The sequence below is a fragment of the Vanellus vanellus genome (assembly GCF_965231255.1).
Source record: "Vanellus vanellus genome assembly, chromosome: 23".
Taxonomy (NCBI): domain Eukaryota; kingdom Metazoa; phylum Chordata; class Aves; order Charadriiformes; family Charadriidae; genus Vanellus; species Vanellus vanellus.
In genome coordinates this window covers 3,199,554-3,227,121 of record NC_138928.1, presented here as the reverse complement: position 1 = coordinate 3,227,121, position 27,568 = coordinate 3,199,554, and the positions used below count along the sequence as shown (strand labels likewise).

The 27,568-nt window shown below is 58.4% G+C and overlaps 1 protein-coding gene across 1 annotated transcript in view; it reads right to left on the bottom strand.

The window, feature by feature from the left end:
* Window positions 1-2,222: 2,222 nt before the first annotated feature.
* GRM4 (glutamate metabotropic receptor 4) overlaps window positions 2,223-27,568 on the bottom strand; it is a gene marked incomplete at both ends in the record, with an annotated part of 42,636 nt that continues 17,290 nt past the window's right edge. The window contains 8 exons of the mRNA XM_082494640.1: window positions 2,223-2,272; window positions 5,506-5,752; window positions 11,566-12,501; window positions 13,051-13,187; window positions 14,090-14,290; window positions 20,065-20,205; window positions 20,526-20,680; window positions 23,205-23,340. Coding sequence (XP_082350766.1) covers window positions 2,223-2,272; window positions 5,506-5,752; window positions 11,566-12,501; window positions 13,051-13,187; window positions 14,090-14,290; window positions 20,065-20,205; window positions 20,526-20,680; window positions 23,205-23,340 — 2,003 coding nt within the window. The remainder of the gene's footprint in view (window positions 2,273-5,505; window positions 5,753-11,565; window positions 12,502-13,050; window positions 13,188-14,089; window positions 14,291-20,064; window positions 20,206-20,525; window positions 20,681-23,204; window positions 23,341-27,568) is intronic.

Sequence of the window (27,568 nt, the reverse complement as noted above, 5' to 3'; positions counted from 1 at the left end):
CTCAGAGCCAGAAACAGCACCAGAGACATCAGCTCGGGTTTTCTGGGAGCCCTCTGAACCAGGCGGCATTTCACATCCGATCCGACAGTGATGGATGCGGTGGGAACGGAGCAGGTTTTTTTTCTCCTAAGAAGCTCTTTTGACAAGTATGATCTTATCAAAGTTTCAAGCTTTTCATTATGTTTCTTTTTTTTTTTTTTTTTTTTTTTTTTTTTTTTTTAACTCCTGCCTTCAAGCCACACTCTGTCCTCTTCATGCCAGCAGGGAACAGTCGCGTTTCCCTTCTGGCCCTGATCAATGGCTGAAGCCCCCCACGGTGCTCAAAGCAGCACCGGGCCCCCCCTCCCCAGGGCACTAGCCCGGGCGACCCCCCGGGGCGAGAGCAGAGCCGCGATTAATACACAAATAGGTCTGGAAACGCGCAAAACACAGGAGCAACTCCACTCATGCTCAGAGAAGGGAATATATGGGCACCTTCAGGTTGGGGTGAACCCGTGCAAAGGGATGGGGAGACATCCCAGCGCCCTCGTTGTCTCAGGTGGAGGTGGTGGAGGTGTTCCACCAGCTCCAGCGCTTTTGCTGGGCACCTAAAGCAACAACCTGCCCAAAACCTGGAGGCAGCCCACCTCTCCGGGGCAGGGAGCAGCACCTTCCCCCGCCTCCTTTCCCCACCTCCCATCTGCTCTCCATCACAAAGACGAGCTTGGACCATCCCCTCCTCACCCAACAGTAAACCAGCGCAGCCACCCCCTTACCGAGGGGCTTTCCCAGAGCACACGGACACCGGCAGCAAACACGCCAAACCTCCCCAAAACAGGCAAACCCCAAGACTCTTGGAACAGCCCCATACCTTACACACCAGGCTGTGCTATCCCAAAGGAGACAGGCTGGAGCCAAGATGAGGAACCTTCCCTGCAGGAGGGCAGAGCTGCTTTTGTTATCTGGTGACTCCCTAATTAGCCCAGGTTGGTCCTGATGGGAAGGGTGGAGCTGGCTCTGCCTCTGAAGGAGGGGGAGAAAAAAGCCTTAGAAAACCCCTTCCTCTCTGCTCCGTCCCTCCAGCCTCAGCCCACACCTTAGGGAAGAGCAAACGAGGAGGAATCGGCCCTTTCTGCCCCACATCCTGCCCCTAGCCCTGAGCCCTGGGGCAGGACACGCAGGCAGCACGTCCCCGGGGGATGCTGAGCTCTCTTTCCCTGTCCCATCCCCTCGCGAGGACCCCGTTTGCAGCAGGATGGCCTGGGGAGGAAGGACACCAAGCCCCACGCTGTCCCAGAGCACTTGGCCACCCAAAACCTTTCCCGTCAGCCAAAACCAAGTCACCTCCTGGAGCCTGGAACGAACAGTCACCAAGAGACGGCAAACGCTGAGTGCAAAACCATGGTCTTTTATTAGAAATCTCCTCGTATAAAAATTATCATGCTCTACACAGTCATTGAATAATTCATAAACATCCAGGCACTGAACTTTGTTTTTTTTTTTTTGTGGGTTTTTGTTTTTTGACTGGTCAGTACATAAAGCAGACATATTTCAATCCATATGGTCATCACATACATTAATTAACCACCTATAGAAATCAGCACTTTGAACACAGTCTAGGTTTTATTTTATTTTATTTTGTTGTCTGTTTTTTTTAATTTAAATTTTATGTATTTTTATTTATTTTTCCTTTTTGCAACATATAGAATTTGGTAGGATATGGGAGAGAGAGTGAAGAGGGACGGAGGAAGACAGGAACAAAAGAAAATGGAGGATTAAAAAAAAAGGGAGAAAAACAGAAGGTTCTGCACAACCACAAACAATCTCACAAATTCCAGAAAAGGGAAAATGTTGGGTCTCTTTTTTTTTTTTTTTGTTTGCCAAGATACAGAAAAAAAAACCCCAAAGACTTGCCAAAGTCCATCACCTCTTCCCCGCGCTACGTCCCCCCTGCTCAACTGTTCCTCTTCCTCCGTGGGGAGGCATGCATTGTCACGGTGGTCGGTTGGTCGGTGGTTTATTTTTATTCGTTCTTTATTTTTATTTTTTGCTGCTGTTGATCGCCGTCTTCCCTGGGAGCTCTGCCCAGCGGCCCCGCCAGGAGCGTGTCCCCTCCCGCTGCCACCTCCCCGTCCTGTCCCGCTCCCCCTCCAGCGTCCTGCGACGAGTGATGCGACTCAGCTCCCTCCCGCGTCGTGGCATGCGCAGCCTCCCTCTCTGCCAGGCAGTTGCGATCGCTGGAGCTAAATCGCGTGGTTGCTATAGCTGACGTAGGTCTGTTTGGTAGCCAGTGCTGGAAAGAGAGACAAACCTCACATGTATCATTAATGTCCACCCTCCCCTTCTGGCTCCCATCCCGCCACCCTGTCCTGAGTGTCGTGCCAGGAGGTGCTGGTGGGGATGTGACTTGGGGTGTGCTCATGGATCCCGCCAGCACCGGCACTCGGGATCGTTCCCTGCGAGGGCACTGAGTCATGGCAGAGGGGCTGAGCCCCACGGCAGCCCTTGGGCACTCTCTAAAGCCAGTTCATCCCAAAGAGAGACCCCAGGACGCGAGGTGAGCCCTGCAGAATGTGCTCTCAGGCTCCTGTTCACTTCCCTCAGCAACCTCTTACAGACAAACCCGCAGGTGCTCCATGTTCCCAAAAGCTCAGCTCGCCCCAGCCCTGCAAGAGCACGATTTGGGGTCCAAACTGGGCGCCCTGCACCCCCGCACACCATTGCGTGGCAGCCGGGCGCGGAGCAGCAGGGCACAGGCAGTGCCAGCAGCGGGTGGCACAGAGCCCGGCTGCGTCCCTCACCGAGGATCCCTGTGCCCGCGCTCGGGCGCTGGAGAACACGTAGGCAAACCTGCTGCCACCTTCCACCTTCCCCGGCCACACCGGCCCTGGGGATGGGGTTGAACACGCAAGGAGAGGAGGCAGCGATGGCTGCAAAGCCACCACGCGTCCCACGCTGACACCAGGGGAGCCGCAGCAAGGCCCAGAGCCAGGAAAATACCAGATAGCAATAAATCCTCCCGCTCCCCGCAGGGCTGCTCCGCTGCCTTCGGGCTCGCAGGCTGCGGCACTTCACTGGCTTTTAGCAGCGGCCACAGCTCGGGGAGAGGTGGAAGCGGCAGCCTGCAGCGCCCTGGCTGGTCTCAGCACTTCGGCCGGGCACGATGCTCTGCGGAGATCCCACCATGAGGTCCCCGGGTACCGCGGGGCTCAGCAGACACACAGACACCCTCCAGCCAAGGACACGGACAAGCGCTGGGACAGACAGCAAAGCCCAAGACACCATGAGCAGCACAAATGTGTCCCCTGCAGAGACCGTCCCTACGGCACCGCGCAGAGGGGACACCCAGCAGCTCTCCCTCGGTCTCGGTGCCTCACTGACAAATGAACCTTGCTGCAGATTTCAGACTGGTATTCCCAGATAACAATTAGATAGGCCATAAGAAATTAGAGCTGACAGGGCTATTTGTTAGCCGCAATGTTTTCCTAGCCAATCTGCCCATATCAAAGCCCTGTGAATTATTTATTCTGTTGTTTATTTAAGGATACGTGACCCGCCAGTGACAGAGTGAAAAACAGCCCCTAGATGCTGTGCTGACAACCGCACCGTGCCTCCTGCCCCCAGCATTGATGCCGTGCCCGGCTCCCCGCCTTGGCACACCTCGGGAGTCCGCTGCCAGCCCCGTTCGCACCAAGCTCCCGTATTCCCCATGCGAGACACATCGGAGCCGGAGATGCGGCAGACGGGAGGCTCAGCTCTCCCTGCTCCCGGCACGTACGATCCTCAGAGGCTCCTGCTGCGAATCCCGCGGGGGAGAAGGATGCTCAATGCAGCAGAGAGCATATGGGAATGTTTGGGTTCAGGTCCCAGACGAGGTGCTCGCCGCATCTGCGCCTCCCAGCCCTGCTGCAAAGGGCGTATGAGCCCTTCGTGCTGGCAGAGCCCTAGCCAGGAGCTGCGGGTGGCTGGAGGGAGAAAAAGGTCCCGCACACCAATGCTCCTGGCAGCATCGCAGCCTGTGACACCGATGCCGTGGGGAGTCTGGCGCCAGGTGGCTCCCCAGGACAGGGGACGTGCTCCCAGCACGCCCTCCATTTGGGGAGCCCACAGATACCCCAGCCTTGCGTGGAGCGTCTCTTGCACAGACAAAATAGGGGTGACAGAGGGACCCCTACCCACTGCCACGTTGGCATAGGGCCACAGACCACCCAGATCTGCGATAGCGGCTGACAAAGGCCACCTCCAGCACAGGCGCCGAGGGGGGGCTGACCGTGTGGCTGCCCTTCACAATGCGGATAGGTAGATGAAAGAGTCGATTGTGCAGTGAGACTGTCCACGGAGAGACATTGCGTACAGAGCTACCGCCAGCGAGAGCCATTACACAGAGCGATGAGGACACGGAGGTTACACAGAGATGCCAAAGGATATTAAATAGCTCAGGCTGGAAAGAGAGCAAGCATGGGATTACAAAGACAATCACGGCTTTCCATGGAAATGCTGTTTTGGTCTCCATCCCATTGACGCTGGAACCCAGAAACTCTGCTGGTACGTGAGGAACATTTGTATTTCCGTGGGGTTTTCTTCAGATTTAGCCCAAATGGGATTTCCCTTCTCACAGGACCCCAGCAGCTTTGGCTCTGTTTCTTCCTCCTGGAAGGCTCTGGTTTTGGAAACCCAAACGTAGAAGAGGCACACACCCACTTTCCCAGAGTTTCCCAAGCCCCCAGCCTCTCCCCCAGGGGAGACGGATGGCTCTGTCCCTTTGTCAGCCTTAGCTCCAGCCTGGCCCCCAGGACAGCCCCCAGGAGGCACCCAACACCTTTCTCCATCAGCCACAGCAGAGCCCCCCCGGGAACGGCCCCGTGTGCCCTGGGTGGGCTGACGTTAGGGTCCTTCCCCGAGTGTTCGAGCAGGTTTCCACGTGCCCCAGCCAGCACCTCACCCAGCAGCAGCATGAGTGTGTCTCCGGCATATTTCCCATGCCAGCCACCCGGCAGCGTTTCCCATGGGATAACGTAAATGGGTCTGCAGAGGGACGGGAGCGCCAGGAACACTCCCGATCAGAGGGAGGCGGGACACGTCCTGTCTCACCCATGTGGCTGCAGTGATGGAAAAGAGCTTTTCTCAGGTTAAACGAAGAAAGGGGGAATCTCCCCTGCCCACAGACAGGAGATGATGCTGTCCCCTCTCCGAGAGCCAGGAATCCCCGCACACGCTGCGGCTGCAGCGCAGATACCTGGAGCAAACCTCCCTCCTCGGGGTGGCTTTGGGCACAGTGGGGAGCAGAGTGGTCCCCAGCTTGCGGGATACAGCCCTTCCCACGCTGCCCTCGCTGCTGGGGGATGGTGGGCCAAGCCCTGGGGAAGGAGGGAGCTGAGATGTCCCTTTGCCAAGGAGCACCGCTGGCGGCATTGCCCATGGAAGACAGTGCGGCTATGGCCCACCGGTGAGCCAAGGCTTTGGGCTTCTCCATCACATCAGTCCCCAGCAAGACCAGTTCCTCAACCCTGCAGGGAGCCACGTTACCTTGTGTTTCCAGATTTTCGCAGAGCTCCGATTTGGCCTCTCCATTGGGGCGGAAACCTCCCTTCTGAGAGAACTTGTTGGACATGGTGGCTGCCGTCACCACCGCCTTGAGGCTCCGCTTGCGCTTGGGGACGTTCTGCTCCGGGTGGAAGAGGATGATGTACACCTTGGGCATGTAGAGCATGCCCAGGGACACCGAGGCACTCAGACTCACCGAGATGGTGAGCGTCGTGGTCTGGATGTACATCTGCAAGACATAAAGGCAGGAGCTGAGACCCACCACGGCTCTGTAGGACCCAGAAAGGGTCAGCTGGGAAAGGAGGAGAGGAAACAGGAGAAGGTGGAAACGTTGGGGTTAAATAAACGAAGGGGTGGGGAGCCAGGGTTGGGAATGCTGGCAGTATTGGATCTTAAACATCAGACTCGACTTGTTGCATGGGCCAAGGTGCACCCGGGGAAGCCTTCAGCTCACTTTTGCTACTTCCCCACCCACAAACACGGGGAGGCGGTGCTGGTGCCCTGACCCACGTTTTGGGGCCCTGGTGCAGCCTCCCTGTGTGCCACGAGCCCTCCCAGCACGCACGCATGCTCCGGCAGCAACCCGCCGGCACCCCAACTCAAAAACATCGCCAGAGATGGTGCCCTCCACCCTCCTCACCCTCCCTCTCTCCTCCCCAGCGCTCCCAGCACACTCCAGCAGCCGCAGGGTGCAGGGGCAGGAGCTCTGATGCCACGGTGATGGGCACAGCGGGGACACCCACACCCAGGGCCCAGCCCAGGGCACCCCCCGTTTTCCCATCTCCTTTCAACAGGTAATTCCCATTCCCCAGCTGGCTCCCTGAGCCGTTGTCATGTAAGTCACATATTACACACCGACGTTGCCTTTCTGCAGTCAAAACTAATTTCACGCTCACTGTCCAGGACTAACAGTGACAGATGTTTTGCAAAATGAAAGCCCATTAATCTGACTGTAGAATAATCCATTTTTCTATGGAAAGCGTTTGGCAGGCTCCTCACAAGCCAGGGGCATCTGAAGCAGGTGGCAATGGGAGGCGAAGAGACCCCCTCCCTCCGCCCATCCCCACCTCTCATCCCCGAGCAACACGGGAGGCCGGGCGGGCAACCTCCTCCGCGAGCATCCCTGCTCTGACAGCATCCCTGCTCCGACAGCATCCCTGCTCCCAGCAGCATCCCTGCTCCCAGCACAGGGCTCTGTCCTCTTCAGCATCTTCTCCTTTTCCCGTGTAGTTCACTTGTTGGGCCTCTCCAGGCTGAGCAGGGGGAGGGCTCTGGGACTTCGGGTGCCTTCGCACACACCTTTTTTTCTTTTCCAGCTGTGTTCAGTCACCACGGCTGTTTTGCAGGATGCTAACAAGGTTTTAGGAGGTGGCTTAAGGCGGTTTCTGAACTTTACCCCATGGCTTAGGCACAGCGTGGTGTCCAGTGTTTCTTCTGCAGTTGTTTCCCGCACGGGATTTAGTGCCGTGCGAGGTGGCAGGACCTGGAGGAGCAGCATGAGCGGGGGCAGCGCCTCCCCACCTCCCCAGTTGCACACGCTCAACTTGGGCGCTCACTTTCCTGCAGTCAACAGAGTAAGAAGACGACCAAGGACAGACGCTGAGCACAGAGGTTCTACACAGCTCCCCGGGGAGAAGGTGCACGGAGGCAGCTCCGACCCACGAGCGAGAGCCAGCGGGAGGCAACAGCTCCCGGACGGGGCTGTCATCCCGCCCCAGGACCTGCGGGTCTCAAGGTGTGACCATGCAAAGAAACATTTTACTCTCTTCTCCTGCTTCAGAAACAAACACACATGCCTTTCAACTCAACCCAAAATAAAATAAATGAAAAAAAGCAACAAAGCTTGCTCTGAGTCAACAGAAAAGTTTTGTTTGTCCCCAGAATAAAACCTATTGCTGTCATATGCGCCGGTTTGTTTGTTCCACCTTCTCTCTATAAGCACGCAGTCAATCTAGGCAGTTTTTGGAAATAAAAATGTCATTTCATCAAGGAAAGTCAAAACATATCTCTGTGCCAGAATATCTGCTCTTTTTTTTTTTTCTTTTCTTCCTTTTTTTCTTTTTTTCACTGAAACATCAAACTGTGCAGCAAATGCCCTGGACTTGCCGGGCACGAGGGCAGCACTGGGACACCGACTTCAGGCGCCCCAACCCCTGTCCCGGGGACTGGCACAACTCTGCTTGGCACCAGCGTGACACCCCGTGGGACGCGGCTGAGGCTCCGAAGCCCTTCACCTCCCCGGCTCCCCCGCCTGCCCGCACTCCTGCTCCTCCTCCTGGTCCTCAGCAGATGCCTTTCGGAGGCGCCTCTACTTCTCAATCCAGCAATTTCCATATTTCCTGCCTCTGCAGTGACTCCCACCCGTGCCTCGGGACTCGGAGGCGTTTCGGTGAAGAGGGAGAGAGCAGCTGAGCTTGAGCTTAGACAAGACATCTCCGGGTACGCTTCCCCCTCCGCGCCTGGGTCGGGGCTGCAGCCCCCAGCACCGCCGGGGACTCCCCGCCACCGAGAGCCCGGGCGGCACCAGCTCTGGGCTCCCCACGCTCCCCCCATCTCTTTGCCCTCCTCAAACCTCTGCAGCCTTTTTTGGGTCTCACGAGGCCGCCTTCACCCTAATGATCCATTTGCCAGAAACAGCCCCGTTTTCTGCAGCCCGCGCCAACCTCAACACCTTCACATCACGCTGCAGCAAACCCTTTTTCAGCTCAGAGAGAAATATTTTTAGCCTGGAGTCTAAACACAGCCATGAAGCACAGCACAGTTAACCTTTTGCCACATCAAAAAAATGACCGTTTCTCACAATTTTGGTTCTTACTCTCTTAATTGGTTTCCAACCCAGGACCCTGCTTTGCCCCTCCGTTAACGACTCCTGAGCTTCCCCCAGAGCCCTTTGAGGTGAGCGCTGCCGTTATAAAAGAAGTACAGTTCCCGGTTCAGCGGCATCCGCTGCTCCGTGGATGGGATCAAAGAACACAGCCTGTCTCTGACTCAGGATGATGACGCTGTGTCGAGGGATCGCAGCAACCCTAAATGACCCAGCACAAGTCCCCAAGCCCAGCGCCACGCTCAGCCTTTGCCCCAGGGCTGGATGAGCCCATCCTGCCCCGGCGGGAGCAGCCCAGGCTCAAGGCACAGTCCTGCACAGCTTTGTGTTTGTCCTAAAGAAAGTCTCTGCCATTAATTGGCAACCCCCTCCCCTAAATCCAGGCCTGACCCAGCTACGAGAGATGTTCCACCGCCACAGGTGCCAGGGAAGGGAAAACCTGCTCAAACCACTGGACATTCCTTCTCATTTCTTCTTCTCTCCTTCTTTTCCCTCGCTGAAAGCAAATGTGATAGAGAACCAGACAATGACACCGCTGTTCAGCTGCCGCCTTATCAGCGCAGGAAATTGTCTCTTTCTTTAGATCTTCTGTTATTGCTATTTCTGTAATCCGCTGGGATCGGCAGGGATAAGAGGTTCTTTTGAGAAAAGGCTTGGGGGACTTGTTATAATAATATGCCACCTCCATGCAAAGTTGTAGGCACGAGGTAAAGCAAAATAAAAATGGAGATTTTTATCCATCTCCTCTGGACCATGAGGCAGCCTCAGCCGCAGGCTCAGATGGGGACGGGCAGAGGCGCTGAGCGCTGTTTGGAGGTGTGGATCTGCCCCGTGGCATCCTCAGGGCTCCACTGAAACTCCAGCCGTGCTCTACGGGGAGAACAACGGCCCAGCCGGCGCTCCTGGCTTTTCTTCCCCCAGGCGTGCTGACCCTCCACGGAGCCCAGCGGGGCCTCGGTCCTGGCAGCGACGGGGCAAAGGCGAGAGCATCGCTCCCTGCGGCGCCCTGGGGATGCCCCGCCGAGCATCCCGGGCAGCACCAGCACCGCCGCGGGGTGATGCCAATGCCAACACCCCCAGTTTTCATCCTAACGACATGCTCAGAGCCAGATCCTCTGCGCAGGCTGCGCACCACCACCTTTTTGACCTTTTTCTCCCCAAGACTCCAAACCAGCAGCTGAAGCATCGAGGCAGCGCTGAGCACCAGATTCCTCCCGCTGCCCCTTCGAGCGCATCCATCGCCCTTCAGCCACAGCCCGGAGAGGCTCAGAGCTGACGTCCCACGGCGGCACGGCCGAGCGCCGAGCTGAAACACCACCAACCCCTCCGGGGATCGCTCAGCGGACACCACGGCGGCGGCAGGCTTTGAGAGAGAGAGCTGCGTCCAAGGGGAGTTGGGAACATCACTTTTTCCGCCTCTAATCAGCTTGTTAGCAGCCTAATAACAGAGGAGCCCTGCACATTACAAACCCCCGAAGTGAGGCACAGCCTATTGTCGAATTGCTGCTTGACAGCCAGCTTTCGGCAGCCCTAAATTATCCCATGACAAGCTGCAGTGAAGAGGTGAGCAACCTTGCGCATAATCTACAATCATTATCATTTCCATCTTTATTACCCACAGTATGCTGAGCACATTAAGGAGGCTTTAAGGGAGCTTTTGTTTTGCAATAATTTCTTAAAAAACCTGCTTTCTTGTTAGTATCTCCCCTGCCATCTCATCAAAATGGAAATGCTGCAAAAGGCTCCATTTATTTCCTTTAATTCTCCTTCACACTTCCAGCCAGCGCGGGCTGCTTCGGTAGAGACTTTTTGGCTGAGCCAAAGTTAAAGGTGCCTGTGCAGACGCGGTCTCCTCGAGCTCCGGGGTTTGATGCTCTGAGCAGACACAGCTCTCCAGGACACGTCTGAAACTCCGGTGTCCGCAGCAAAAGATCTCTCAGCAAACCACCCCTGGCCCTTTGGCAACAGGCGTTTCCAAAAGTCCTGGCTTCAACAGCTCAGCATCACGGGGGACACACTCGGGAGAAATTATCCCAGTCGTGATGGGTCCAGAGAGGGAATCCGGGCGGTGGGTCACCCCGGGGATTTCCAGGGAATGGCAACACCGAGGTTTATTTGTCACAGGCAGCTCCGGGCTGGCAGGCGTGAGCTGTTTGCATTTAACATAAACGGGATTCTCATTTTGGCTGGCAGGCAAAGGGGATTTGGGTCTCATTCATGAGATATTTTTTGTCTTCTTTGTTCTCGCTCCCTCTCACTTCAGCACAGAGCTTCACCCAGGCTGGGCTCGCTCCCACGGGTACCGGCACCGGGACTACCCTCCAGGCCAAGTCTGAGGGGCCGAGGAAGAGGAGGCAGACAGACAAACAGATTGTTTTACAGCACAAATCCACGTCTGGGATTATCTGCCCTGGCTTCGTCTAAGCTGTCCGCAAAGTCGCATCCGGAGTCGCAGGGGATGCTCGCACCCCACGGCCCTCAGCTCCTCCCCGCCGCAGCTCTGTGCCACCCTGCCCGCCACCGCCGAGCAATTTATCGTCAGTGCCGTGTTGCCAAACACACAGGTGTTAATTAAAATCACAGTGAAACAGTAATCAAGTGAGAAGCCGCAAGCTGCCGCCTGCCCCGCCGAGGGAGGGGACGCTCCGAGGGGTTGCTCTTTGCTCTATTCCCTCTTCTGTGCCCTCGCCCTCTCCCGCTTCCAGCTTTCGGGGGTTTCAGAGGGCAGGTCCATCCCTCCAGCTTCCATCACTGACTCAGCATCAGGAAAAGGAGCCAGCTGGGCAGCACTTGGTCCCTTTTCCATGCGGAAATGGTGTTAATGGCTCCAGGGACCTGGATCTGCCCCGGGGACTCATCCTCCCCCAGTCCACGCGGCAGCAGCCTGTGCTGCCCACGGCTGCTCTGTCCGGAGAGGGGCAGCGAGGCCGAGAGGGCACAGAAAACCAGAGGGAGAGGGAGGAAATGAAACAGGAAAGCCGGGAAGGCAGGAGTGAGGAAACCCACAAAAAGTGGGAAAAGGAAAACGGGGTTGGAGGCAGTGGTTTCTGCTCCCCAGTAGAGCAAGAGGTTTGCAAACCAACACCTCCCACCACAATTCCCAAGCCGGCAGGATCGCAGAGAAGCGCCCTTCCTTGCTTAGGACATGTCAGGGTCTCTCAACCCCCTTCTTTGTAGCCCACAGGGCCACCAGCCAGACCTCTCCCCTTCTCCCTTACCTTTTCCGCCGACTGCGACGTCCCAAAAAATATAGGGATGAAGGCTAACCACACAATGCAAGTAGTGTACATGGTGAACCCGATGGGTTTGGCTTCGTTAAAGGTCTCTGGGACCCCGCGGGTCTTAATAGCATACACAGTGCAGGTGACCATGAGAAGCATGCTGTACCCAAGCAAACAGATGAGGGAGAGGTCCGAAATGTCACATTTGAGGATGCCCCGGGCAAAGTGGGGGTTTGTAGTCCGCTGGTCCTCGTAGTCAATGACAGAGTGGGACGGGTCCACGATGAACCAGATGCAGACGCCCACGAGCTGCAGCGAGATGAGGCTGAAGGTGATGACCAGCTGGGAAGCGGGGCTGATGAACCGGGGGGCACTCACTGACTTCTTGCCCTGCTCGAAGATGCGGTAGATGCGGTTGGTCTTGGTGAGCAGGGCGGCATAGCTGATGCTCATGCCGAGCCCAAGGAAGATGCGTCGCAAGGAACACGTGCTCAAGTCGGGCTCGGCGATCATGAGGAAGGTGGTGGCGTAGCAGAGGAAGATGCCCGTCAGCAGGACGTAGCTCAGCTCCCGCCCCGACGCCTTGACGATGGGTGTATCGTTGTAGCGCACAAAGGTGACCACCACAAAGAGGGTGGCGATGATGCCCACGATGGCGATGAAGACGGGCACCACAGCCCAGGGCGAGCTCCACTCCAGCTTGATGATGGGAATGGGGGTGCAGCTGGTGTGGTTCTCGTTGGGCCGCTCGTTGAAGTGGCACCGCTTGCAGTGGAACTCGTCCAGCTGGTACTGGTAGCCATCGCAGCGCTCGCAGTGCCAGCAGCAGGGAATGCCCTTCACCAACTTCTTCCTCTCGCCCGGCTTGCAGGGCAGGCTGCAGATGGAGCTGGGGAGCTGGCTCCCACCCCCCGGCCACAGCATGCTCTCCACCTGCAGGGCGAGATGGCACCAGCCCCACTGCCACTCGAGCTCGGCATCTGCCGAGCATCCCTGGGGCATGGGGGGGGCAGCTTGCCTCGTCTCATGGCAGTGTTGCCCGGATCCGGCCCCTCGCCCCATCAGTACGTCCCCAGCCCTACCCAGCATGGGAGGTGGTGAAGCTCTCCATCGGCTTTTTGGGAAGATTCAACACCAGAAGCCCAAAACAAAACCCCTTCTTCCCTGGGAAAACCCCCTCTGCTCTGTTCTGGCTTCTTCTTCCCTTAACAGAGCTGCAAAGTTGGATGCCCAGAGCCTGTGGGACACGGTCACACGCGCTGATGGTGGGTCACCACGGCTGAACCACAAGCGTGTACTCAGGGGACACCCTCCCCCTCTGACTCCCCCCAAGTTTGGCTGCCTAACTGTGCGCCCACAGGCTCCCTGGCTCCCAGCGGGGTTTGCTACACCCTACGTGGCCTCAATGGGTGCAGAAGAAATCTGCAGGACCTCCCCCTTGGCACAGCCACGCCACGGGCACCAGCCAGCCCCCAGCCTTACTTTTAGGTGGAGGTGGTCGGTCCATTGCCCGATGACTTTGTACTCGGCAGTGGAGTTCCTGATCTGGTACTGGTAGATGTCGTAACGCCCCGGCGCGTCTCCGTTCTCGTTGAACGTCACGGGAGTCCCCGCAATGCCTGCGAGAGAGGGAGGACTCAGCACCCAACAGCACGGGGTGCCCTGGGTGATGGTGTCGAAGGGGGCTCTGGTTTGATGCTTCCCCCCCTTGGCGTGGGGTTGCTCACTGCCGGGAGTGCCGCAAGCTGCCAGGATGATGCCGGTGCAGGCACAGGGTGGAGGAAGGAACTGGGGAAAAGAAAACCAAACCCAACCCCAAGCTGGTGCGGGGACCTTATGGCATTGACCCACCGACTCCCGCAGGAGCCGGAGCTCACTGAGCGAGCGACGCCAGGCACCGAGCGCTCTTACACCAGCCGGTTTACTGCTTCTTTTAAGAAAGGGGGGGAAAGCAGCTTTAAAGCTAAATCAAGTGAACTGTGCAGATAAATACTAATGAAAGGAAGGAAGAGAAAAATCAAGCAAGAGGGAAAAATAAATAAAAGAGACACTGCGGAGGAGACCACAGAGTGGAGATAAATAGAAGTAATAAGGAGAACAAGACAGAAAATGTTTATTAAGGAGATAGAGCAGAGGAAAAGATGCATTTCCAGAGGAGATCTGAAGACAGACAAGGACACAGCGGCACGATTCAGTGGGACCTGTGCCAGCCGTGAGCTGGGGGCGGCAGGGGGGAGCGGGCGAGGGGGGAGGGGGGAGGCCAGGCAGGCAGGACGGCAGGGGGAGCGCAGGATGGCTGCCCGGTTACTCTCCAAAGGCTCCCGGGACATGTGGAAGCTCAGACCTCCTCATCTGTTGCAAACCCACCCTGTCTTTGCACCCAGCGTTTGCAGCGAGGCGGGTGCCAAAGGATAACAAGAATAAATTGTGGGTGCTGCCGTCTCACCCATAACGGGGGACAACCTGGGACACTCAGCCCCAATGGGGCCATTCCTCCCCACCGCCCCGGGGACGGACAGACCTGAGAAGTTGACGTTGCGGATGTACTTGAGCAGCTCCACGCCATCCACCGGGTCCATGCGGGGGCACAGCCCCACCTTGCCGGGGCAGAGGTTCTTGTGCATGTTGTGCAGAGCATGTCCCATGGCGTAGACGGCGTCGATGACAAACTGAACCTTGCCCTCCTGCTCGTACGAGGAGTCCTGGCCGATCCGCTCTCGGTCTGCGGATACACATAAAGCAGGGCTGCCACCTCCCTGCCGTCCCAGCCATCCCCCGCAGGGACACTTCTGCTGCAGCTGAGCCCTTGCGTAGAAGCCTGCCCTGGACTGAAGCAGCTGGAAACTCCAACCCCATTCCCAAAACTACAAACCCACCAGCCAGCCAGGGCACCTCTATCCCAGCGGGAAGCTTATGCTCCCGAGGCATGTCCCAGGAAGGAGCAGCAGGGCAGAAACGCATCTCAAACAACCCCAAACTCTTCCCAAAACAAACCCCGCATCGCAGATGTATTTCGCGGTGCCGGCCCAAGGCATCGGCTGTGTCCGCACTGCCGGGGCTCAGGGCTCGAGCCTCTCTGCCAGCCAAAAGTGCTCCCGGTGCCTGTGTGTCCCTTGTCCGGAGGGGTGAGGAAGGACAGACGGGGGGACACGCTATGGCTCTCACCTCAGCCCCTCTGAGCAGCGCGCCAGGAAGGTTTGGGGTACAGGAGCTGACCTCTGCGGGCAGGAGGAGGGTGACATGCAGCCAAGAAACACGTTCACTGGGGAAACACCCAACCAACCTGTAATGTAGTTCTGAAAAGGTGGGTGCTGGCACCCAGCTGTGCTTCCAAGAGCCCTGAGGATGTCACGGCCCAGTGCCATGGGACATCGCCGTACTCCCAGGTCCCCAAGCAGGATGCGGGCTGGGCTGTGATCGACACCCCATCCTCACCCCCGCAGGCGGACCTCCTTCATCTGGCCAGGAGCTCCCACCGGCTCAGTGTCTATCAGTGACATTGAGGGACCACCCAGGCAGTATCCATCACTGGCTGCGTGTCCTCCATCACATTCCCAAAGCCTCCTGTCACCCTGCTCCCCTCGTCACCCCCCGCCGCCCTCCCCCCCCACTGACCACAGCCTCCCCGGCCATCCCGGCGTGCAGCATCCTGCAAGGATCTGGTAATTACCCGCGACAGCTGCCTGCCTCTCCTGTCATAACCGCCCTTAACGGGACTAGAAACACATTAATCGTTTAGCAAAAGACACCGATTAATTTAGCACGCCGTTAATTACAGCTAAGAAAGCATCTCCCACGGGGTGACACCACATCGGAGAGCCACGGCCTCTGCACCTCCATCAGCGCCTCTGCGGCACGGCCGGGCACCCCTCCAGGCCACAGCTCCTTCGGCGACAGCCAAAGGGAAGGAGGGTTTCTCAGGGAGCCGAAGGCACTGCCTCCATCCTCCAGAGAGGCAGAAGCATCCTAAAAAGCCATCCAAGGGTTTCCAAAATTCATTCTGGCTCCACCATGCACGGATGCTCCCTGATGCAAGGTGGGCTTTTACGGTGGCTGCAGAGGGACCAGGGCACAGCGTCTGCGCTGATGGGGACAGAGAAGGCACAGGCAAGCTGTGGTCACTGATGCCCTCTCTTCCCGCTGCGGGAAGGTGGGACAAAGCCGGTGCTGGATGCGGAGCAGGTCTCTGCTAAGCGGTGACGTCCCTGGGCCGGGACGGAGAGCGAAACATACCACTGACAAGACACCTAAAGCAAATTGATAGCGAACTGACCAACAAGAAAAGATGATATCAAGGAGGTGAATTTATAGCCCATCCTTCAAAGTTATAAAAATGCTTTTGGACTACGTGGAGATTATTCATGCGAAACCCGTCAAGTTATCCTTTCTTCCACGTTATTGACAAGGGCTATTAATCTTCTCCCTCGACTTTGGGCCTTTCCCTGCATTCATCTCTCAAGGCGCAGACAAGCCACTCTATCTTGTCAAGATAATTACCCATTATAAAAAAAAAAAAAAGGAAAAAAGTGTGTAATAGACTGTCCAAGGGAGCTGAGCCCGCGGGGATGTCCCAGCCCCGCTGCCACCCTGCGGAGCCTGCTGAGCCCAGGGGCACATGGGACCCGGGACTCGTCCCTTCCCGGCTCCTCGGCTTCCTAGCAGGCACCTCAAATCCCACACAGGTCCCAGCAAGTAAAATACAACCCGCTGGGCTAACACAGGCTGCGGAGGCTGGATTTTCCTCCCAGATATCCCACCAGCTTGCAGTGAGCGGCATCAGCCCAGCGCGGTGGGAGAAGCCGGCTCTGGTGTTGAAGATGAGCCATCGTGGAGATGCAGAGATCTCTGGGGCTGTCCATCAGGCACCCTTTCCCAGGCCCCAGCTGCTTTTTCCAGACAGGAATTAAACTGGCGTACAGAGGGTCAACGCAGAGCAGGAGGCCGAGGCTCATTCCCGACACGGAGACAATAAATCTCCGCCAAACTCGCAATAGATTAGGGCCGCAAAAGGGATGTGACCCCGCTGATTATAAAAGCAGGGTCGTGCATCGCTCTACAGGGCTGATAATTAATTTTCAAGTGCATGATGAGCCTCCGCGGGCACCCCTCGGAGGACGGACGCCGCTATCTTCTCAAGCGGTGGATGAGACGGGATTAGCATCAATTCCCATCACATCGCCAGCACCGGCTTTTGGCAGGAGTTAATCAAAATCGCTCACAGTGCTGCTCCGGAGAGCTGGGGGACGGTGTCGCCTCTGAATCTCCAAACCTCCTGGGCGCTGGCAGCAGCGCCCAGCACCCATCGCCGCGTTTTCGGGCTGGGTGAGCCCATGTGGGGAGACGGGACTGTCCCCCCCAAGGAGGGATGCTCGCTGCGAGCATCTCTCTGCAATGAGGGCTTGAGCTGTCCTCGCGGCGAGGCTGGCAGGGCCCGTTTGGAGAGCCGGTGGGTCTGAAGGAAAGCCGAGCGGAGGCATTGCCGGGACGCTCCTGCCCGCTCAGACCCGGACTCGGTCAACAGGAGCCTTTTATCATCTTAACTACCAGGTGAGCAATGCAAATCCTCCCCTGTTGGCCCGGCCGGGGCACGCTGTGCTGGAAAACAGCCGGTACCCCCAAAAAACCACCCCATGCTACGAAGAGACCAGAGAGAAGCAAAACAAAAAGGGAAAAGAATATGAAGAATCACAAATAAAGAAAGGGAAAAAAATCAAATAAAAGCTCCTCTCCCTTCCGCCCACGTTGCTGCGCTGCATCTATCCGCAGAGGTGAGCGCACGGCGAAATCCCCAGCACTGCTTCAAAGCAGAGTTACCATCCAGCCCTGCTAAACGAAGGCCATTAATTAGTTGTTCTGGAAAAAAGAGTAGCCTGTAGGGCCTGGGAGCACCCTGCGGTGCCCATGCGGGTCACAGTGGGGGACGCGGCCCCAAGCCGTGCCCTGCCCTCGCCACCCCATCGGCCCGGCAAAGCCGGCGCTGCCATCGGCTCCTCCGCCTCCACGCGCAGCCCCCCAGCACCTCCCCGTCTGCAGCCGCACGTGTGTGAATTATTAACGACGCGGCGGCTGGCAGGACACGAGCCGGGGCTGCCTTCCCCCCGGGAGCCTGCCCAACCCCAGAGGGTCGGGGACGCAGCCCGGCGGAGGGAGCTTGGAGGTGGGGAAGGATGCTGAGGAGATCCTACTGCAAAAGAAGGTGGGAGACAGGTCCTGGCCTGACCCAGGTCCCAGCAGGACAAACTGGGGATGGTGCGCACAGCTCCTGATGGGTGCTAGGACTGGTCTTGGGGATAACACGGGCAGCTGACAGCGGGAATCACCCCAAAACCTGTGTCCCACCCCAGCCCTCACCCCTCACCTTCCTCCCAGCTCTCCCATACATGAACAAGAGCCGTGAGCCGTCCTGCTCGGTGGTGGGACACTTCGGTTTGGTTTTTGGGATGCAAAAGCCAGCATTTCTCTGCGCATTTTGGGCTGTACCCAAACCCGAAGGTCATGGGGAAAGTCGGCCCAATTCCCTCTATAAAACAGCCCCAAACGGGACATGTGCATAAGCCGCACAAAGTACATGAGCTCATGGCTCTGCACCGGCAGGTTATTTGCTTCCTCGTGCGTTATTTCCCCTCTCCGTTTATCTGCCAACCAAATGTTCAGGAGATAATTTATTTGCTGACAAATTCAGATAATTTAAAGACAGTTCCTAGGACATTTGCCACGTCGTGGTTTCAGCTGCCTCCACTAATACCTTGGCCCTGAAATATTGCTTGTTTAAATGCTACATTACTATGAAGATGAAGAGATCAGCGGTCTGCAGGACCTGCTCATGCATTTCCTGGTGCCGAGGATTTCTTCATGCCACCGGGAAGGGCGAGGAGGTCTCAGCTGGCCATGGCCATGGCCACGGGCAAGTTTTCTTCTAGGCAAGCTCATGCCTAGGCACTAGCCACAAGACTACCTGGGGAAACTGCAGCACTGGAAAGCCCTTGTGGGGACAGAGAGGTGTCCCCAGATCATCAGCTGAACATTTGGGGAATGCCTGAAAGGGACAGGACGTAGAAGCACCATCCCTCCCATCCTCGGTGGTGAAGACGGAGGGGGGAAAAAAATCCCTTAATGATCAAACTTTCCAGGCACGGGCAGGTCCATCCGCCTGCTGGCACACCACGGCTTCCACAGACCTCCCTCCCGTGGGGACAGGGGGGACGCGCAAATGTCCCCGAGTCCTGCCACGTCGCAGCCTGCGAGCTGCCACGTCGTTATCTGTCTTCAGCCGGTGCCAGGCAGACAGTAAATCTCTCCCATCTCTCAGTAAACATGTCACCTCCTTGAGCCTCCAACCATCACCTCGGCAGCAGCGCTGTCAGCAAGACAGATCCCCTGGATGCCCTGTTTACTGCGTTAATCCCTACAAGTCTCTTTTAGCTGGAAATGGCTAAAAAATGCACGGTGCGGGGGTGAGGAGGGAGCCTGGGATCTGACGGGATGTGGTTCCCTGCCTGGAGCGGCACAGGGGCACATCGGCAAAGCAGTTGGCAACGAGACACGGGCAAACACCACTCCAGCGCGTGCCCCGGGGCGATCGCCTCCTCTCCGGGCAGCCCTGCACCCTCCCGTGGGGCGGCACCCTCCCCGCGGGCATGGGCACGCTGCGGCCGCAGCCTCAAAGGCAAAGCACGAGCCGCATCCTTCAGTCGGCGTCATTCCTCTGCCGCCCCCCCGGCTTTTAGCCTGCTCACTGGGACCGGGACGGGAGCTGCTTGCCGGGGAGCAAGGATGCACCGGTGGCTTCGTGCCTTCCACGGGACAACTGTGCTTCTGCCAAGCACACGATGAGAAAGAAGCGGTTGTCCAAATGCCGTGAAATAATGAAGAATTCAGTCCCAACCCCCCCAGTTCTGGATGGGTTTGGACCCGCAGAAGACGAGGCCGAGGGAAGGGAGATGTGCAAGGAGAGGGAGCAGCCCTGGGAGCTTTGCACGGGGACTGTGCCTTCGCGCGCGCACACACGAACCGAGCAGGCTCCACGCGCTCCCTCCATCACGCACGGCACATCAGGATGCGCAAAAAGCATTTTTGTGCAGCGCTCCTGCCCGCTCTTAAGCGATCCGCTGCCACCGCGAGCCCAGCAGGCGCCCGAGTGCCCGCGCAGCTGAGCTTCCCCCGCGTTCCCCACCCCGCAGAAGCACTGGCATCTCTCCAGCCTTCCCCAAATTCCCACCTGGCTTTGACGCTTAGTCCAAAAAAACCACTCTCGCAACCGAGACGGCCACGCACGGAGTATCAATGGCCACGGAATTGCCTCGAGCTGGGCTGGCAGCTCCAGAGCAATAAGGACGTGGCGGAGCTGAAAGGCCACGAGGGGAATGCGAGCAAAACTTTTCTAACGCCTGCCCTGGGCTCTCTGCCATCGTCTTCACGTCCCCGTGCACCCCGTTGCGATAGAGCGACACACGCTCACGAGCCTCCGCTCGCCCGCAGCATCCCCACAGCTCTTACTGGTGCACTTCTTGATGCTGCTGCCCTTCTTCAGCGCGTGCCGGCTCAGCTTGCAGTGGAAATTTTCCTCCCAAAACTCAGCAAACCAGATGTTGCGGCGGTTGTTGTCCAGCGTCCTGCTGGAGAAGTAGCGGTCGAAACCTGCCCCGGGGGAGAGGGGACGGAGGGGATAAATCGCTGGAATGGCAGAGAGATGCTTAACATGGCCCCAAACTCCCCAGGCAGAGGGGAAGGAGGGTCTCTCGAGCGATGGGATCTGGGGACACATAAGAGGGCGGTGGGTTTGTCCCCGAGCTGCCACTCGGGCAAAGCCGCGGGCTGGAAAACCCACTCAGGAAAGACCCACTGCAAAACACATCGAGTCTTTCGCAGCCAAACCCCTTGCGGTTAAGGGGATGCCATTGGGGAGGACGGCCGACCCGGGGGGGAGCTGAGGGAACCCACCCAGCGCAGCCCCTTACCTTTGACAGAGACCCGCTTGGGCAGGATGGTGACGGAGCCCTCGGCCACCTCCTCCAGGTGCAGGACCGGGGAGATTTTGGAGCCCCAGCTGTCCGAGCCCATCCAGATGAAGTGTCCCGTCTGGTTCGCCCTCTTGGCCGCCTCCAACACCCTTCTGCGGAGAGAAGCAACAGGCGCTGGCGCTCGCCGGCACCGCGGGGCCGGGGCACCGGCTGTGCGTCCGGCCCCATGGAAGAGGGGATGCTGGCACGGGGCAGCGCTCAGCGCCATTCGCATCTCCTACTCCGGGCGCTCGGTGGGCACCAGGAGGCACTATGCGCAACCCAGTCCATACGGATGCATGAGACCGAACCGCGCTGCTCAGCTCCCACACCCTCCATCCTCCCCAGCCTGGGCACACACGCTGCTTCTCCCACCTCATTTGCATATTTGCTGACTGGTAATTGAATTTCCCCCTTAATTACCCAGCATTGGGGGGGGGGAAAAATCAGGCTGTGCCACAGCAGGCAGGAAAAGCAGCAGCGCTGGCGAGCGCGCGTGGGCTCGCAGCTCCGATCAGCATTGCAAACCATAAAGAGAGAACCAGCCAGCGCTGCCAGTGCCCAGGCCAGAGCTAAACTGGGCTCTGCTGGGCTCAACGGGGCAGCTGAGCAGCAGTGGGGAGTCGGGGATGCCATCCATCCTGCCGAGCATCCCTCATCGTGGCCAGACACTCAGCCGCACACGCTCGCACGCTGCACCGGCACCAGCCAGTTCAGAAAATCTTAGCAGTGGATGGGAACTTTCCTGGATCCGACCCTCCGGGCTCTTTTTTCCCAGGGCTCGCTGTCCCCTCGGGGGCTTGTGTGGGTCCCCAGCCCCGTAGGAGCGGGGCCCAGGGCAGCTTTGTCTCCCCGTCTGCCCGTGGAGCGCGGAGGCAGGTTTGTGACTCACCCCCCGCCATCGGGAGCTGATCATTTCAAGTCCAGATGGTGTTTGAAATGCGTAATAAGGAAAGAAAAAAAAAAAAAAACAAACCCCCAAAACATACAAATCGAGCAGAGAGTGGAGACAAGACGGGAAGAGGCAGGCGTGCGCGGGGAGCCGTGCCGTGCCGTGCCGGCTGCTCCGTGCTCATCCCGGGTCGCTCCAAGCTGCCGGGGGGGTGAGCAAAACCCACGTCCCGCTCCCAGCACAAGCAGCATCTCCAGCTGCCCGCGGTCCTTGTGCGGGGCAGGATCTCCCCAGGGCAAGTCGAGGATGTTCCTATGAGATGAGTGATTTCCACCCGCTCTGAGCTGGGCAGAAATTCCGTCTTGCTCGGCAGCGTGGCCCTGCACGTTTCGGGAGAGGCAGCGCAGCATCTTCCAGGCTCCGCAGCCCACGCCGGCACGAGGGTCGGGATCACAGCAGCCGCCGTGCCCGGGGTAAATCCACGCTCACCCGGCGCGAGGTGGGTGTGCGTAAACCACTGTTCATGGGATGTAATCCTATTTGGATGGGTAAATGTTTACAAACCCCAGTTAATGGGGCTTGCCATTTACACAGCGAGGTAAATCCCCCGTTTCTCACCAGACGCCCGCGTAAATGTCAGGTTTGCAGACATTTCTATTAAGGAAGGAAAAAAGAAACTCGGAGCATTTGCACATCTGATGTAAACTGATTTAAAATCGCAGTTTACCCACATTTACATAATGTTTGCTGATTAATAAATTAGATACTTAGGAAATCAGGGGTAGTTCCATGTGAATCATTCTGCTCCATAAACAACGGGAGCTGCAAGCCGTCGCTTTGCCTGCAGAGCAGCTCATCACCTCGAAGCGTGGCTGCGTCCCCAGCCCCGCCGGGCAGGCAAGGTGGCAAGGGGGGGTCCCCAAAAGGTCCCCCTGGACCCGTTCCTCTTCCACGCCGGAGGCTGAGGCTGCACAAAGTAGAACCGGCGCCTGGGTCCTGCCGCGAGCGGTGCTGAGCGAGGCCCTGTGCCAGCTCTGATGCACCCGTGAGCGGCATGAAGCAGCCGGGTTGTGACAGCGGGGGTTTCCAAAGCCGAGAGAAAGCGGATTTTTCCTCCTTTGAGCTCTGTGTTGCTGTGGTTTGATGGCAGCACCATGCCAGGCGGCCGCTCTGTAGCCAGCCCTGCTGCGTCCCTGCTGCAGCCGTGACCATGCCACGCTGCAGGCTGCATCCTCGCCACGCTGCAGACACGTCCGTGCCACGCTGCAGGCTGCATCCTCTCCCTGCTGCAGACATGTCTGTGCTGCACTGCAGGCTGCATCCTTGCCACGCTGCAGACACATCCGTGCCATGCTGCAGGCTGCATCCTCGCCACGCTGCAGGCTGCATCCTCGCCACGCTGCAGAGACGTCTGTGCCACGCTGCAGGGTGCATCCTTGCCATGCTGCAGGCTGCATCCTCTTCCTGCTGCAGACACGTCCGTGCCACGCTGCAAAGGCAGCTACGCAGACACGTCTACTCCACGTTACCGACACATCTACACCGTGTTGCAGACACGTATGCACGCTGCAGGCACGGCCGGCTGCTGTCGCGGTGACCGGCTCCTGCCATGAGCATCCCGCATCCCACGCCCCGGCCAGCAGCATGCGTGGAGCGCATGTCGGGCTCTCTGCGGGCGCCCTGAAGTGCGTTCCCCCCGACCCCGTCCCCAGCCTCCCCTCCCAGCCAGGCTGGCCCCTCCGCACCTGATATCGTCTTCGTTAGCGAAGATGATGACGGCCCGTGCGTGGGAGGTCTCCAGGAGGCGGCGGATGATCTTGTCGAACTCTCCCGGCTTGGGCTCCCGCGGGATCTTGACGGACTGGGCCACACAAACCCCCCCTGCGGCACAGAGAGCCCTGGCGCTGAGACACCCCCTCCAGTCCCCCTCCCCTGGGGACAGCCCCTCTCCCAGGGCTCCTCAGCCCCACAACAGGCGATCGGGGGGGTCCCCAGCTCACCTGTACTCCCACCCCGGTGAGGGGCTCAACACCGTGCCATCCCCCACAGCACCGTGCCACCCACCCCAGAGCCCCCTGGCCACCACAGCCCCCCAGGACACGCACCCGAGTCCTCCCCTTACACAGAATCTCCTAGAGTGGTGAAGACCTATAAGATCATCCAGTCCAATCATCAACCTCACACTGCCAAGCCCACCACTAACCCATGTCCCTGAGCACTATATCTACACCACCCTTAAACACCTCCAGGGACGGGGACTCCACTACCGCCCTGGGTAATGCGTTCCAACGCCTGATGATCCCTTCAGTAAAGAAATTCTTCCTAATATCCATGTACCCTCGGCACAACTTGAAGCCATTTCCTCTCCCGGGTCACTGCCTTCACCCCTCCTCTCCCCCCCCAGCTCAGCCCTTCTGCGCCGCCTTCCCTCCCATCCCGCATCTCATCTCTGCCTTCCACCCGCTCCTCTTATCACCCGTCGTCTTGAGCCACAACCACATCACACCCCGTCCCCTCGACGGACACACGGTCCCATCCCGGCGGCTCGGAGAGGGTTTTCCAGGCAGGTCCGAGCACCAGCCCCTCCCCAGCCCAGGACTGGGTTTTGCAAAGGGCTCTGCACACGCAACAGTCAAATACTGGTAAAAACAGCCCGTGGGAAGAGGAGATGATGGGCTGCAGCCTCAGCATGAGCCCTTTGCCCCCGAAACAGCCCTGCAAAGGGTTTTATTCCCATCCCTGAAGCACCAGCAGAGCTCCCAGCCCAGTTTTCCACAGGGCGATCGCAAAAGCAGCTAATTAAAATTAAAAGCGACAAGGGGAAGCTGGCGACTGGGAGAGTCCCCACGCAAGGCTGCCGGGCTCCCAGCCTCCAGCTCCGAAAAGCCAGAGCCCTACTGCTCCTGCATTTTTGCAAATGCCCATAAAAAGAGAGATGGGAGAGAAAATTAAACATTGCGGGACCTTCTGGATGTAATTGATGGTCTCAATTTGCATAGTAAATGACACGGCTGATACCTCGCCTGCCACTAAAAGATCCCCGCTTAAGCAAAGGTCAGAGTAATTAGCACACGGTGGCAGGGAGAGATTTCCCAGCTTACGGCCCTGGAGAGGAGCGGGGGGGAGGACAGGACGGGGACAGGGACCGAGGCAGAGGCCTCCGGCACAGGAGGATTCTCTCCCTCCCGCAGGGCTGGAGGAAAATTGGGGTGATTGGCCGCTTTCAGCCTAACGACAGAGCGGGGGGATCTGACGGATGCCGAGCACGCAGCAAGGGAGGTTGCAGGGACGGGGATAGCAGCATCCCCCTGCAAACACCCGCTGGTGGGGGGAGCATCGCCTGCCCCCAGTGCCCCACAGCCCAGCCACGGAGAGGGCTTTTTTTTTTTTTTTTCGTTTGTTGGGGTGTTTTTTGTGTTGGTTTTTTTTTTTTTTTTCCTATGGAAAGAAATTGGGCCAATTTGCTGTTCGTTTCCCATATGGGGAGCCAGATGGATGGAGAGGAGGGAGTTGGGTAAACAGACTCCCGGACAGACAGATCAGCCAGGCGAGACGGGCAGCAGCAGGCAGTGCCGGCAGGACGGGCACGTCCCTGCCAGGGGGGGACTCAGCCCTGGTCACCGCCGAGCCCCCGGCCAGGCCAGGGTGGCACCGGCTGTGCCGCCAGAGACCTGCAGCTTAATTACAGTTTCCATGGCAATAAAAGGAGAAAAATCCAACAAAAGCAGCAGTTTGCAAACACGAGAGCCTTCCAAAAGCCCCGGCGTAGTCGGGCGGGTGCGCACGCAGGCGAGTGACAGCTCAGGGCTGGCACAAGCACGCACCCACGTGCCACCGGGCACCAACACCGCGAGGCTCCCGTGCTGTGTGTGCTCTGCCGGGGGCTCACGTGAGCACAGAAAGGCACACGCCGTGACACGTGTCCCACCACGACGCGTGCCCCTGCACACATAGGTGCCCACGAGCGCGTGGCACAGGGACACGGGGGTTCTGGGCACACGCACGGCGGCTGCAGCACCAGTCCCTTCCCAGCACAGCCAGAGCAAACCCAGCTTCGAGACTTTCCTGGGACGGCAGCAAGGCTTTGCGTTGGGGTCCTCCACGAGTGCTTTATTCCCTTTACCCCTCGCAGCGGCTTTGAGCATCCCCAGGATCCCGTGGCACTTGCAGGGGCAGCAAGTGGCCTCGGGCGAGCTCATGGCAGGGACCGTCTTCTCGTACGCATGGCAAGGGGGGGTGGCAGAGGAGATGGACCCATAAATAAATAAGAAAAGAGACTAAATCGATGGCAATTCAGAAATGACCAAGTTACTCGGCAGCTCCGTTAAATCAAACTAACGAGGAATGGCACAGAAAAGGGATAAGGGCAATTAGGACGTAACGAGGCCCCTATGAAGGCAGCAGCTGGAGAGCGCGGAGCACGAGTGGGACACGGCCCCACTGGCAAGAGGGGAAAGAGGGGATGGAGACCCAAAAAAGTGGCTGGATGCTGGGAAAAAAAACTGCCATGAGGATGTACATGGATGTCTTCAACCCCTGGCTGCACCGCCGGGGCTCTACAGTTCACTACAGCTCATCGGGGCTCTCCAGGCTTAAAAAAATAACACAAACTAGTCCAGCTAAAAGCCCTCGGAGGGTCGGGGAGCCCCACATTCCTGCAGCACCCTCCTTCAGCCCGTGCACCGATGCTGGCAGCACTTCTTAATGGTTTTATCTTCTTAATTAATGAATTCTTCATAATATAAAAAAAAAAAAAAGAGGTCGGGGGGTCAGGGGGAGGTGTCTGGGGCGGGGGCAGAGCTGCGCATTTCGGGGCAGCCCCGCTCACCTCCAGCAGCGCAGGCTCTCAGCACCTGCATTATTCATGGCCCCCGGGCGCCACGGCGGGCAGGGGAATTTGCCGAGCGATGCTCCTACTGCCTTCGCACAAAAATCCATTTAGTCAAAACACTCCTTTAAAGCAAGAAATCAAAGCGAGGAGGCGGCTGCATCCCCTCCTCCTGCGGGACAGAGCGGCATCGCTCCCCAGCTCGGGCCAAGGTCTGACTCTGGGAGAAGGCAGGAGGTGAGGAACAGGGACCCCTTTCCTCCTCCAGGTTGGGAAAAGGACCAAAGGGGTGCAGGAATAGCGGGGAAAGCCTTCAGGACCGGGGCAGCATCCCACACCCAGCCGCTGGAGCGAGCTTGGAGACAGGCGCTGGGTCTGAGAATGCGCAGCTGAGATCCCGCGCTCGCCATCGCTGACGGATGGCAGCGCTTGCAGGCACGAAACAGCCTTGAAAACCCAACTCCAGCCCACTTCCAAACCTCCCACGGGCTGGGGCAGCAACCAGGCAGCCAGAGCTGCAGCCCCAGGGGCCGGGAGCACGCGGAGCTGCTTTCGGCTGCTGGCCGAAGCCCCCGCAGCGGTGGCAGCCTGGTCCCACGGTGGCAGAGCCAGCGGCTTCACAGGGAGGCTGCTGCAAGAGCCACGGATGAAACGCTTATCAGCCCGCATCCGGGGAAGCGGAGACCGACGGCGAGAGTGAAACGGTGGGGACGTAATTACGGGAGGTGGCCAAGCGCGCCCAGCGCTGCCACTTGCAGCCCTTTCTCTGTAACGAGCCCACCCCGGTTAACAAGCGGCGGCCGCCCCGGCCCACCCAGGTGAGTCTTGGCATAGGTGCTCATCTTCCAGCAAACCACCCACCCTCCTGCCCGGAGAGCCAGGCCAGTGGGGACACATCTGCACCCAAGTCCCACCTTGGCCCGAGGGGCAAACCCACGAGGCTCTGCACCCAGTGCCGCCCAACAGCCCCGCGTACCCATCCCAGCCGTGCCAAGCTCGACTGTGAGCGTATCGCCCCCACCCCAGGCAGGAAAAAGCCCTCTGGGAGCAAATGGCTGCCTGCACCGTCCTCAAGCACATGGTCTGGTGTCCCTCCCACCAGCATCACCCCCAGCCCGGTGGGATCGCAGCCTCCCCCGGCATCCCCGGGGCTCTGCCGGCCGCTCAACGGGCGCCTCGGGGACTCTCCTCATTAAGGTGGGGTTAACGCGTGTTGTCAAACACAGGTCAGGGTTTAATCTCCACCATTACGGGCTCGGCGGGAGCGCAGCTGCTCCGGGA